The sequence below is a fragment of the Lissotriton vulgaris genome, chromosome 3_1 (assembly GCF_964263255.1).
Source record: "Lissotriton vulgaris chromosome 3_1, aLisVul1.2, whole genome shotgun sequence".
In the NCBI taxonomy this organism is placed as follows: domain Eukaryota; kingdom Metazoa; phylum Chordata; class Amphibia; order Caudata; family Salamandridae; genus Lissotriton; species Lissotriton vulgaris.
In genome coordinates this window covers 544,755,871-544,769,065 of record NC_141689.1, presented here as the reverse complement: position 1 = coordinate 544,769,065, position 13,195 = coordinate 544,755,871, and the positions used below count along the sequence as shown (strand labels likewise).

The following is a 13,195-nucleotide window of genomic DNA, read 5'->3' as shown; positions in this document are numbered from 1 at the left end:
GCTATTAAATAAAGTAGGGCTCAATGATGAGCCCTGTGGAATCCCACAGGGTAACATGAAAGACTTTGAAACCAAATCCCCCAGAGCCACTGAATGTTCTCTCTGAGAGAGAAAGGAACGGAACAGTTTTAAGGCAGAGCTCCAATTCCAATTTCGGCCAGAAACGCTATCAGAATCTTGTTATTTGCTGTGTCAAAGGCTGACGACAAATCTAATAGGATCATAGCAGCCTGCCCACCACTGTCCATTATACTTCACACCTGGTCAGCAGTCATAACCAGAGCGAACTCTGTACTGTGATTCGGCCTAAAACCAAATCTAGAGTCTAGAACATCATTCTCCTCCACAAACGTTTTACAAGATGGATGTCATGTATTTTTCCAGAGCTTTTTCTAGTAGAGGCAGTTGCGAAATATGGCTGTAATTCTTCATCTCTTTGGGATCTGGTGTTGGCTTTTTCAGCTGGGGGAGGATCGAGGCTCTTTTCCAAGCTCAAGGAAAAGAACCAGTTTCCAAATTAATAATTAAGGGAAAGTGAAATTATTCCCACATTCTCACAAATTATTTTGGGAGGACAAGGATTTGAGGGAACACCAGATTTTATTTTGCCAACTAATTCTAATACTCTTTCCTCCAAATTAATCTCTGCTCCTTAATCACTCTGAGAAAGTCCCTGCCGGGGGTTTAGTGTCTTTTATAAAGTGAGAGTAGGAATTCTTGAGGGTGTCTGCCAGGTCAGGAATACAAATTTTATTCCATGCTTGGTCTCTCTTAAGCTGTGAGCCTTTGAAATTCAGATTGGTGGAATGTATAGAGTGCAGGCTAAATCAAACTATCTTGTAGTCTGACCATGTGATAGGCACAATCTTGTCAAAGTTTAGATTTGACCGATTGGTGAGAATCCCGTCTAGCGCATGGCCTGCATTATGTTTCATGCACTCACCAATTGTGATAGGTTAAAACTGTGTAGAATGTCTAAAAGTTGGCAGATAAGCCTCTGGATATGCTATTTTCCTCAAGAAATTGTGGGATTGTCCATTAAAACTGAACAGTACATGATGACCTGAATGCTAGAACCCTCTCAACATTTCTGTGGTAGAAAGACAGATGTTGTTAAAAAGATGAAGCCCCCAGCATGCTTTCCATCTGTCTTGTTTGAGCCAAAGCTCTGTATATAAAGTCAAGCAGGAGTTTAGAACAGCCCTGCACAGTTTGTAGTGAAGTTGAAGTTGGCCAAAACAAATAATTTGGTAGATAAAGCCTGTCTCTTTACTTAAATATGGAAAATACTTCTAAGTCATATATATCAGTTTGAAACTTTGTAGAGGGATCTAACTGTTACCTTACAAAACAGCAAATTAGTTGTCTTTAAAACATTGACGATATTACAGCTTTCCTGGAGGAAAGTTAAAGAGACAAATGGGAAGGGTAGCATGCCTTTGTTTTCGGTGGCAACCAACAAGCTTATGTGTATACACTGATAAAAGTTCTATATAGGCAGCTGTATGCACCTGCAAAATGTTATGCATTGCCACTGGTGAAAAATCTTATGAAGCTGAAGTTATCAGAAGCTTCTATTTGCAAATGATACTTGAACCATCCAAACAATTATTAGCACTTTCTTTTAATTTACCCTCATCAGAAAGAGAAACAGGGAAAATGAACTGCCCATTGGTTAAAGTAATGGGTATAACAAATATAGCAACTGCAGTGCTGCTTCTTCATTTGTGGCCAGGACAGTTCTGTCATGAGAATGATTGAAATTTTCTGGGCATACAATGGTAAATGTTCATGAGAAAACAAGATGACATGATGTGTAATGAGGCTTAACCAACAAGTGATGATAAAATAATCTTACACTGACTCGATGATTATTTAAGTCAATGATCAGTTCAAGGGATAAAGACCGACTGCCAGCTTCCTTTGTAGAATTTGAAATTTCAGAATGTTCACTTTAAATTTGGTAATTTCATAGCAATTTTTATAAAAGACTTAAGAGACTTGAACTTGTAACATTTCATCATTTTGACAGTTCTCAAACGTTGTGCGCGTAATTGATTGTGTTTTATTGTTGTATACTGGTTTTATTTGTATAGTGGTAGACACTGATGAAAGAAATTACAATTCATTCTAAACTGAGCAGGACAGTTGAAGGATAAGGATCACTACAAATGCTGAAAAGTCCATAACAGCTTTACACAAGACTGCTTTTATTTCCTCTGATGGCATGTGGGCATATACAAGAAATATATACGTATGTTACAACCACCAAACTAGATATCAGAGGCATAAGAGGGTGAATGTGGAAGGACCATTCTGTAGTCATCGAAACATATAACAAGGGACAGAAATTTTATTGTATCTGTGAGTACTTTTGCAGGCTGAGTTTGGCAATTTAGAGATGGGGAACGAAGTATGAGCTGGCAAATGTAAGAGCAACAAAAAAGCAAGTGATAATGCAAACAAAACCTATGCGCTTGGGGTTGGAGCACCATGGTTTTGCCAATGAAATACTGTTTTTCTACCCTGTAAATGTTGTGTGAAGTACAATTAACTCTGATACTTTATTGTTTAGCATTGAGACCTTGAAAGCAGCCGCTGATACAGAAATGAGCTCCCACACAGGTGATCAGCATAGTCCTGCAGAGTTGCACATGGAGTCAAACAAGCCAGTGCTTAATCCGAAATCGAGGAAGAGGGATGCTAATGTTCAAGAAATAAATGACAACGAGTTACCTGCCAAGAAGATTTCATTGCACTCTTTACAAGTTGATCCTCTTAAAAGCATATGCAAAGCCCCAAAACAGGAGAATGTTAACATGGTGGAGGTAAGAAGTTTTATAGAGGGTATTTGCAATATATTAAATAACTGAAGAGCTTCTCAAGTAGCATAACTTAAGGGGCATGTTAGAAAATGTGGAAACAAATGAAATGCCTTACATGGACTGCAGTGCCCTGCCTAATGGTAAATCCATGTCACAAAAATCACACTTACCTTTATTAAATTATACATTGTGCTGTGTTGTAAAATTGTAGGACCATTTTACACAACTCTCACTCAAACCCAGAACTCTTATAAATGGACTGGCTTAATTTATTTGTGAAAGCTGCTGTTTTTGATTGCGAATGTAAAGTCTTACAGCCATGCTTAATACAGTATTCCAAATAAGGTTTTGCTGCTCAGGAGCGCCTGGTTCAAGTTTCGTTTTCAGTGAACATGCACCACCATGATTGAACAAAGAAACAGTATAGCTTGTTCTCAAATGAAACAAATTATAAGTTATATTTTATCATGCATAAGTACAAAGACTGTGACAAACTGTGATTTGACATATGCTATAAAGCACTCTCATTGTAGTACTGTTTAACAGAGTTAACAAACAGGCCATTGACAAAGCAGATAAAGGATTTTTTTCCATAACATCTTTGTAAGGTAAAGACTATTGGCCTGTCACCAGGGCTCACAGAGGCCCTGCTTCATGCAGCCTTAGCTGCCACATCACGCACCAACATAGCAGTATGTAATTTCTGTATTGTTATTTTCAGTGTAGTAATCTCTCATTCATATCTCACTTACATGTCTTACTTTAACAAGCATTTGCAATGAAACAGGTCTCGCATTTTCGAAACTTTGACCTATTGGAATTGTAAATGACAATGCCTTTTATTACTGAAGTTTTTTTAAACTTAAATAAAAGGCATTGTCATTTACAATGCCAATAGCTCAATATCTCCTAATTGCGAGACCTATTGCATTGCAAATGCTTGTTCAGTTTTCTCACTGTCTCTTATTTAGTTCCTCGAGCGCATGGAAGCCTGTGCTGGATTTTTAAGCACTTTATACGTGTGCTGATTTGACCGCTGGACTAATGGACCTTATCAGTGGGACCGGTTTCATGGGCCAGAAGACAGTGGCGCTATGAACAATTTAAACAATATTTACATGATTTCTCTTTAAGACTGATCCTCTCCTCTATATTTTATCTCAAGCGTACACATGCGCACTAACCCAGGGGGTGGATTGTTAAATGAATAAATATTATTGTGCACCCTGTGAACTGAAGGGCTTCTAGGTTCACCCATGGTTTAGGAGTTGAGCTAGGGATTCGCGCAGGATCAGATAATTTGTTTGAACAGGGACATTGTGATGCAGTCCTTTGCTCTTTATTTTACAGATGACTGTTTTTGAGAGCTATCTCTGCTGTCACAAGGAGGGTGACCCTCCGCCCTCCATTCTTTTGGGACACCCAGTGCCAGATTTCCTTTTAGTATAGATCAGAATCTTACTCTGTTGCTGACCCAGCACTACAACTCCCAGAATGCAGAGCGTTATTGAAAGGAACGCCATGGGCCCTCTCGTGATCCCGTTGTTCGCGCTGCGCGGGTTTCACTGACCGTGGAGCTCGTAGGCACAAAGGGGCAGTTACTTGCCTGTGTTTCTGGGCTCAGCAGCCCACGCACTAACTCTGAGGTGTTCAATATTAACGCATTCGCTGCAGACCTAACACACGCACTCCTCCTGCGTCAGCCCCGCGCAGAGAAACTCAAGCAGGGAAGGGCCCCAAGACTGAAAACACCGCGGCTTCGAGGCGCTTGAAGTTACCTGCAATCAGATCTCTATTCTCAAGCTGAGCAGGCCTGTGATGTGGCTGCAGAATAAAGGGTGTTGGGAAAGAGTACAGGATAAAGTCATCTAAATAATTAAGTTATACAATTACAATGTGCGGTGCGCGTAAAGCTTTGTGTTTTGCGTCTACTTCGGTGTGGGTATGGTGAAGCGCCCACTGCGCCCCTCCCCCAGGGCCTTTTATCTGCACAATGAACCAGGGAGCAGCCCTGTTTGGAAAGATGATTTCACTGTGCAGCCCTAAGGGGGCTGCACAGTGAAGTCCAGTCCAGGAGCAAACGCTGCTGCTTCATTTCTCTTTAAAAACACATGGAGCTGAGGGGTGCAGACCATGGAGGTAGTGAGTGGTGGTGACAATCTAAAAGAAACAGGTTAGTATTAGAATCCTTACCTTAGAATATCCCCAGGCGTCAGACTGGATCAGGAAACTTTTGCGTAGCAGTACCCTTGCGCGTCGATAGGCGTCGTTTGCGGCTCCGCGTCCGTCGTGACGTCGCCGGAGTACTTAGATGCCGCCCTCGCGCGCTGACGTCCGTTCTTCTTTTTTCCACGCCAGCAAGCGCCGATCCGGAAAAAGTTGTACCCATAGTCAAATTTTGACAAACTTTTTCGATCCTTTTTGATCGTCTTTCGAAGTCTATCGACTCCGACGGTGCCGGCGCCGATTGTTGCCGAATGATGTCGGTAACCGACCCCCATCGCCGGTGCCTTCACTGTCTGGGCCCCAACCACGACGACAGGTCCTGCTCCGACTGCCGGGCCCTGACGTCCAAAGCTAGATGGGAGCGGTCCCGCAAGCGACTCGAGCTCCGGCAGTCAGCCCCGCGCCGCTCAAGGTCCCGGTCCGGAAGGAGGTCGAGGGACCGGTCGCGGGCCGGAGTCACCACAGTTCCGGGAGTCGTCATCGGTCTTCGGGCTCGAAGTCCTCCGGGTAAGAGGCACAAAAAGTCGAAGAGGCGACATCGCCCTTTTTTTTTTTTAAACAGATTTTATTTGTCTGTACGCACATATTATGCAGAACTCCGAATCCCGGAGTCATCAGCAACAATAGGAAAACAATAATAATATCAGCAGACTTTTACTAAGAACACAAACACCCCTCCCCCCTCCCCCCAAGTGCGCCGCTGCCAATGCACATATACAGCAAAGTATCTATGAATAACATGCCAAGTTCAGTAAGACACTTCTCAAATTGTCCAACGTTCCAGTTGTCAAAGCGTCGGATGGGCAACCCTCTCGGGTGGAGGATCCAAGTCCAGCCCTCGATAATCAGCCCACCTCTTCCAAATTTTAAAGTGTTTGCGACGGCACCCCCTGGCCAAAAACACAGGCTGCTCCAATCCCATGCAGAAGTCCATTCCGTTCCTCCAGGCAACCAGCGACGGGCGCAGTGCGCCTTCCAAGCCCTGGCAATGTCTCGCTTGGCCAAGGTGTAGGAGGGTGGATACCTGACTATGGTTACCCCAAAAAATTTTGCCTGGTGTTTTGCTGGTTTTCCGACTTAGTTGACCTGGGGCCCTGCCAATCAGGACCCCAGGCCTACTGCTCTCTCTCTAAAATGGATTCCATGTACCTTAGATACATTTCCAATTGGTACTGGGCCACCTTATCAGACCCTGTAACTCAGGGCATAGGTGTACCCAGGCCTACCAGGGGCTGAAGCTTGTATTATGCCACCCCTGGATGGTCGTCTAAATCTGACACAACTGGCTGCACGACAGCTGGGGCAAGGTGGTGTAATCACCCTTTGCTTTAGATATAGTATACCTATATCTAACCCTAAAAATGGACACACAGATTCCTATCAGTCACTCCTATGGCAGGCCTTGACAATCCTGAAGGCAGAGTGCTTGGAATCGTGTGAAATGGTGCTCTGGCATGAGCTGAGCCCGTTTGCAGCTTGCGGAACCAAGTCCTAATAGCTGTTCCATGATAACGCATACCATATACTCTTAAGTGCATTATAATCCTCGCGGTTAAATGCTATCTTTGGTATTGCTTTATCAAAACATGTCGAGTAAGGTGTCATACGAATTGGAATACTAACCCCTCGCCAATTCTGGCGACGGGGTTAGCATTCCACCCTTCTAGAGGGACACGACATGTATGTAACTGTGAACCCCGGTTAAAGTTAACTGAAGCCTCAGCTCCACAAAATGGATGCTGCCACCACAGACACGAGTCTGACCTCCTGCTGCTGGGAGTCCTTCCAGCGAGGAGAGCTTGGACAAAGGGTTTCCTGTCAGGGGCGGTGCTAGCACCATCCCAGGCAGGGGTTTGTGTATCCTGGGTAGGCAGGGCTTTACAGGAAGGTGACTGCAGAGTGGCACCCCGGTGCTCACTACGCATCTGCCGGCTAGAACCAGTTCCAGGGGCACACCAGCCCCTGGCCTGGGGAAAGTCCGGCATGGGAGAGGGGTGTAACCACCCCCCTTCCTGGTCCCACCCCTAGGGCAGGACCTAGTCGCGTACCCACCCCTTTCTTTAGGATAAAGGCAGGAGCGGGGACCCTTCCAAATTAGATCATCTTTGAATCAAGAAACTACTTTCTACGAAAGGAACTCTCGACTTCTTCTCAAGATTTCTCCCTTGTGGCTAAGGAGTAGTCACCCTGCATCCGCAGGCACCATCTAAGAACTCTGCGGGTTGCTGCACGTCCTTCCTCAGGAATCCGAGTGACCAGCACGACGAGACCCGGCTTCCCTGGCACCTCTGACCTCTACCTACCTCTACAGCTAAGCTGACAACCGTAGGTGCGACGAGACCTTGAGGGACCGGCCAGCATCAGACCTGCACGACTTCTATCCAGCACGACCGCCGAGGGATCCTCTGGTGAGTGCTTTGGGGTCCGAGAAGCCCCGACCCTGAGCAGCTCCAGCACCGAAGTCCAGCCTCCCAGCATCTCCACGATCTGCGTGGGGCCCTTCTGCTTTTTGCTGCTCACCGCGTTGTTTGGCTACTAGCCCGCTGGCTTGTGGCCTTCTTAACGACGCCTGACGACATCACTGCTGCTAGTCTGGTTGCTCCAGACTGGCCCTTGCTCCCTTCCAAAAGAGGAGCACCCCGGACCCTCCTGGTCCACTCCAGACGCCATTTTAGGTCCACCGCGTGGGCTTGAATTTGCCAAGACTTGTTGCCCCAATCCTGGGTCCAGCGACGTCGACAGCATCATCCATCGTGAGACAGCTCGCACCTCCATCCTGGTCGCCGACAACGCCTCCTGGTCCGTGAGACTGCAGAGCCCAGCGTCGCCCACTCACCTAGTCGAGGTGACTACCATCCGGTGCCCTCCTGGTGCCACCTGACTACTGGCTAGTAGTCACAAACTTGGTCCCCTCTGCTTTGAGGTGTCATCCATCTTCGATCCAGGCTTGGATCACTCTAACTATTTTCACTGGTCGCCTGCCAGCAACTTCTTTCTTCAGGCTCCTGGTTCGTCTACGAGGATTCCCGACGTCTTTTGAGACCTATGCAGCTGCAGCCCCTGGGCTAGGTAACTTCGGCATTTCGGTGCCCCAGCATAGCCTCACTATCCAAGGGTCAGGATCCACTGTCGTTTTCGACCTACCTTATCGGGTTCGCCCGAGAACACTAACTTTGTCTTTACTAGCTCCCATAGACTTTGTCCCGCATCCCGCGTGAGAGTGCACACTCTGCACCCGAGTCCCCTAGGCCTCCTACTAGTAATCTGAAGGTTCAGTCACGTAGTCCTAGCGATTCCAAAGCCTATTAGTGCAGTACTTACCTGCTAGTAATTTCGCATTCCACTTTCAGAGTATATGGTTTTTCGTGCCCCTCGGGCATTTGTGTAAATTGTGCAACTTAAAGTATTTTCGTAAGAGTTTTGTTGTGTGCTTAGTACCCTGTCCTCATAAAGAGTACAGGGCTGTTGTGATCTAAATAAATACACTGTTTATTTTCATAACACTTGTGTGGTGTCCTTTCACTTGGTGTTCAAGGGGTATATGTGATGGTATAACAGCTGGCTTAACACGCCCTCTAGAGTTTAGCCCGAAGACTGCTCGTATCCACGCTACTAGGATAGCTGGTCTATAAGGTTGACTTACAACCAATCACCATAAGGGTTGTTTTTTACTGATACAAAGTGCTCACTTGAATAGTGAACATTATATATCAGGCCAACTTCTCACACAAGGTAAGTCCCAGGAGTGATAGGTGACGTTTGTAGGTGTTACCCACAATTCCCTCCATAACATGCAGCAAAGCCAATTTGGGGTCACGGGGAAGCTCCCAGGCCAGCACCTCAGATAAACAGTTAACACCCCAGTCCAGAATCTAGATAGCGCAGTACACCCTCGTACAGTGTGTAGTAACGTACCCACCTCTGATCCACAGCAGAGACAGTCAGGGGAACCAACCATTCCCGCCCTCCATAAACGCTGTCGGGTAAAATAAGTGCAATGGAGGTACTTAAATTGGATCAGTCGCAGGCGTGTAGTGATTGCTGCCCCCTCGGGCTTGCCAGGGCCTCCGCCCAATACTCTTCCTCCAAGTCACCCAAGTCCCCCTCCCACGCGGACTTAAGTCTGTGTAAGTCAGAAGAGCAGTGATGTACTAGTGTCTGATAAATACAGGAGAGCTTCTTATCTGACAGTTCCCCCATGAACAGCTTGGCCTCCAGGGGACTAAATTCAGGAAGGCTCTCCAGATCAGCCAAGTGGGGCGTCCAAGCATGTCGGAACTGGAGGTATTTAAAAAACTGTGAGTGGTGCATCCCAAATTCGTCCTGGAAATTCTGAAATAACTTCAGGGCAAGGCCTGACATCACGTCCCCAGTGTAGAAATGCCAATCGCATCCCACCCTCCAAAGCCCAGTAGGGAGTCCAGGTGGGGCAGGCGACCATTACGCCAGAGGGGGGTCTCCTGAGTAAGCACATTCCACCATCCCATCCTGCGTAGCGCAGCCCTCCAAATGTGAAACACCACCAGGGTGGCCGCAGGAAGTCAAGTCAAGTCAAGTCAGAGAATTTATATAGCACACTACATACCCAGAGGGTCTCAAGGCGCTTAGGGAGGAGAGGACGCTTACTTGTCAAATATCCAAGTTTTAAGTTGCTTTCTAAAAGCTAGGTGGTTCTGGGTAAGGCGAAGGTAGGTGGGGAGTGAGTTCCATGTTTTAGCTGCCAGGTATGAGAAGGATCTGCCTCCCATGGTGGTCTTGTTGATGCGGGGAACAGTGGCGAGGGCTTGGCTGGAAGAACGTAGTTGGCGGGAGGGTGTGTAGAAGGACAGACGTGAGTTGAGGCATTCTGGGCCGATGTCGTAGAGTGATTTGTGTGCGTGGGTTAGCAGTCGGAAAGTGATCCTCTTATTGACGGGTAGCCAGTGGAGGTCTTTCAGGTGGCCAGAGATGTGTTCGTTAAGTGGGATGTCTAATATGATCCTGGCTGAGGCGTTTTGGATTCGTTGGAGTTTCTTCTGGAGTTTAGCGGTAGTACCTGCGTAGAGGGTGTTTCCGTAGTCCAGTCGGCTCGTGACCAGAGCATGGGTGACTGTTTTTCTGGTTTCGGTGGGGATCCAGCGAAATGTTTTTTTGAGCATGCGAAGAATGTTGAAGCAGGATGAGGATACGGCGTTGACTTGTCTGTTCATTGAGAGTGAAGAGTCCAGGATAACGCCTAGGTTCCGTGCGTGGTCTGTCGGGATGGGTGCTTTTCCAAGGGCTTCCGGCCACCAAGAGTCGTCCCAAGCAGAGGGGGATGTGCCTAAGATGAGGACTTCTGTTTTATCTGAGTTCAGTTTCAGACGGCTTTGTTTCATCCATTCGGCAACTTCTTTCATTCCTTCGTGTAGGTTTGTTTTGGCAGTGCTGGGGTCATTGGTGAGAGAAAGGATCAGTTGAGTGTCATCCGCGTAGGAGATGATGTTGAGGTTGTGTTGGCGAGCGATGGCCGCAAGGGGGCTCATGTATACGTTGAAGAGGGTGGGACTGAGTGAGGATCCTTGTGGTACGCCACAGATGACTTCAGTGGCTTCGGATTTGAATGGTGGAAGGCGGACTCTCTGGGTTCTTCCGGTGAGGAACGAGGTGATCCATTCGAGTGCTTTTCCTTGTATTCTGATGTTTCTGAGGCGTTGTAAAAGGGTACTGTGGCAGACTGTGTCAAAGGCTGCAGAGAGGTCGAGGAGGATGAGGGCGACTGTGTCTCCATTGTCCAGTAGAGTTCGAATGTCGTCTGTTGCTGCGATGAGGGCGGTCTCAGTGCTGTGTTTTGCTCGGAAGCCGGATTGTGAGGAATCGAGGGATTTGTTGGCTTCGAGGAAGGCGGCGAGTTGGTTGTTGACAGCTTTCTCGATGACTTTGGCTGGGAATGGAAGAAGCGATATGGGGCGGTAATTTTTGAGTTCGGTGGGGTCCGCTGTGGGTTTTTTCAGAAGGGCGGTGAGTTCAGCGTGTTTCCAGCTTTCCGGGAAGGTGGCGGAGTTGAAGGAGCAGTTGATGACGTCTCGTAGGTGCGGTGCTATGACGGAGTCTGCTTTGTTGAAGATGTGGTGAGGACATGGGTCTGTGGGGGATCCTGAGTGGATAGAGTTCATCAGGCGGATGGTGTCCTCAGTGGAGATTGGGTTCCAGTCGTTAAGAGCGTTCAAGGGGGGAGAATGTTCAGCATATGGTTGGGTGGGTTGGTCTCCGGGTTGGTTGTCGAAGCTGTTGTGGATGTCTGCAATTTTGTTGTGGAAGAATAAAGCCAGGGAGTCGCAGAGGGCTTGGGAAGGGGTGATGTCGTTGGAGTTGGCCGAGGGGTTGGTAAATTCCTTGACGATGTTGAAAAGTTCCTTGCTGTTGTGGGCGTTGTTGTCTAGTCGATCCTTGAATGCTGTTTTCTTGGCCTTTCGGATTAGTTGGTGGTGTGTGCGGGTGGCGTTTTTGAAGGCGTCCTTGGTGCAAGTGGTTGGGTCTTTTTTCCAGGCCTTTTGAAGGGAGCGGCAGAGTTTCTTGGACTTCTTAAGATTATCGTTGAACCATGAGGCCTTCTTGCTGCTAGGTTTGCGTTGACGTTTTTTCAGTGGTGCTAGGATGTCGGCGGTGTTGGATAACCATAGGGTGAAGTTGGTGGTGGCTTGGTTACCCTCTCAGCGGCGCAGAGTACAGTAGTGCATGCACAGAGGCAGAGCCCATGGAAAACCGTTCAACCGCATAGGCGGGGTCGTTCCTATCGTCATACCACCAATCATTGAGGACCATCAGTTGCGCTGCTTGGTAGTAGGAAACCAGATGTAGCCAGCCCCCCGGTATAGGAGGATAGAAAACACGTTTGCAGCGCCACGCGCACCGCTCCCCCAGCCCACCGAGACCCGCCCAGCACCGAATTGACCTGCTGGAACCAGCGGGGCGGAATCCGATGCGGATGATTTTGGATTTGATAGACCAGACGAGGGAGCGCCACCATCTTAAAGATTGCGGACCTGCCCTAGATGGTCAGCGCCGTACGGGACCACACTTTCATGTCCTCGCGTGTGCGATCCCACACCGGGGCAAGATTGTGCTCCCGGGAGGCAGCCGCATCTTCCGATAAGTAGACCCCCAAATATTTCACTCCATCCATCGTGCGTCTAAGACCCGACGCCCACCCTCCCACTTGCTGCTGGTCCCCAAGTATCCAAAGTGTGGACTTACCCGGATTCATATAGAGGCCAGATGTTTCACCAAAAATCTGCAGTATGCGCAGCAGCCGCAGCCCCGAGCGCTCCAGGTCCGTAAGGAAAAAAAGAGACATTGTCTGCATACAACGCTATTTTGTCAGTTAGATCCGCAGACCATCGAAAGCCTTTAAGTTGAGCATCAATGCGCATCCACGCCGCTAGGGGCTCCATGGCTAGTGCAAACAAGTAGGGGGAGAGGGTACAGCCCTGACGCGTCCCTCGCCACACCGAGAAGGATCGGGACATTGCACCCCCCACCCGCACCGAAGCTGTGAGCTCAGTGTAGAGCAGCTGTACGTTCGCCAAAAATCGTGGGCCCAGGTTAATCCATCGCAACAAGGCAAACAAGTTAGTCCAACTCAAGGAGTCGAATGCGCGGTCCATGGCCGCCAAAAAAAGGGCGGCCTGCTCCCCCAGCCTCCTTCAGGCAGATACTGCAACATGGGCGCGCCGAATGTTATGACGAGTGGCCTAAAGCCCGCCTGGTCCGGGTGGACCAAATCTGTGATATGGGGTTTGAGTCGATTGGCCAAAGCCTTAGCCAAGACCTTGGCTTCCGTATTAAGCAGTGAGATCAGGCGGTATGACGCGTGGGTCTCGGGAGGTCTACCCGGCTTCAGGAAGACCACCAACTCTGCATGCCGTCAGTCCGGAGGGAGCACTCCGCTCTCACACGCTTCCTCCACAACTGGACGGAGATGAGGACCCAGCTGCACGTGAAATCGCCGGAATAGTTTGCACGGGAAGCCATTCAGGCCCGGCGCCTTTCCAGGGTTCAGCTCACCCATGGCCGCACCAATTCGTCGTCAGTCAGGGGTATATCCAGACTATCTCACACCTCATCCAAGACCCCCGCGGGGGAAGATCATCAATAAAGCGCTGGACTACATCCGCCGCCAGGCA

The 13,195-nt window shown here is 48.3% G+C and overlaps 1 protein-coding gene across 1 annotated transcript in view; it reads left to right on the top strand.

Annotated features, from left to right (window-relative positions):
• Positions 1 to 13,195, top strand: part of BDP1 (BDP1 general transcription factor IIIB subunit) — a 1,412,545-nt gene that overhangs the window by 1,262,020 nt on the left and 137,330 nt on the right. Inside the window, exon 38 of the mRNA XM_086960808.1 lies at positions 2,576 to 2,828. Within this exon, the coding sequence (XP_086816934.1) occupies positions 2,576 to 2,828 (253 nt within the window). The remainder of the gene's footprint in view (positions 1 to 2,575; positions 2,829 to 13,195) is intronic.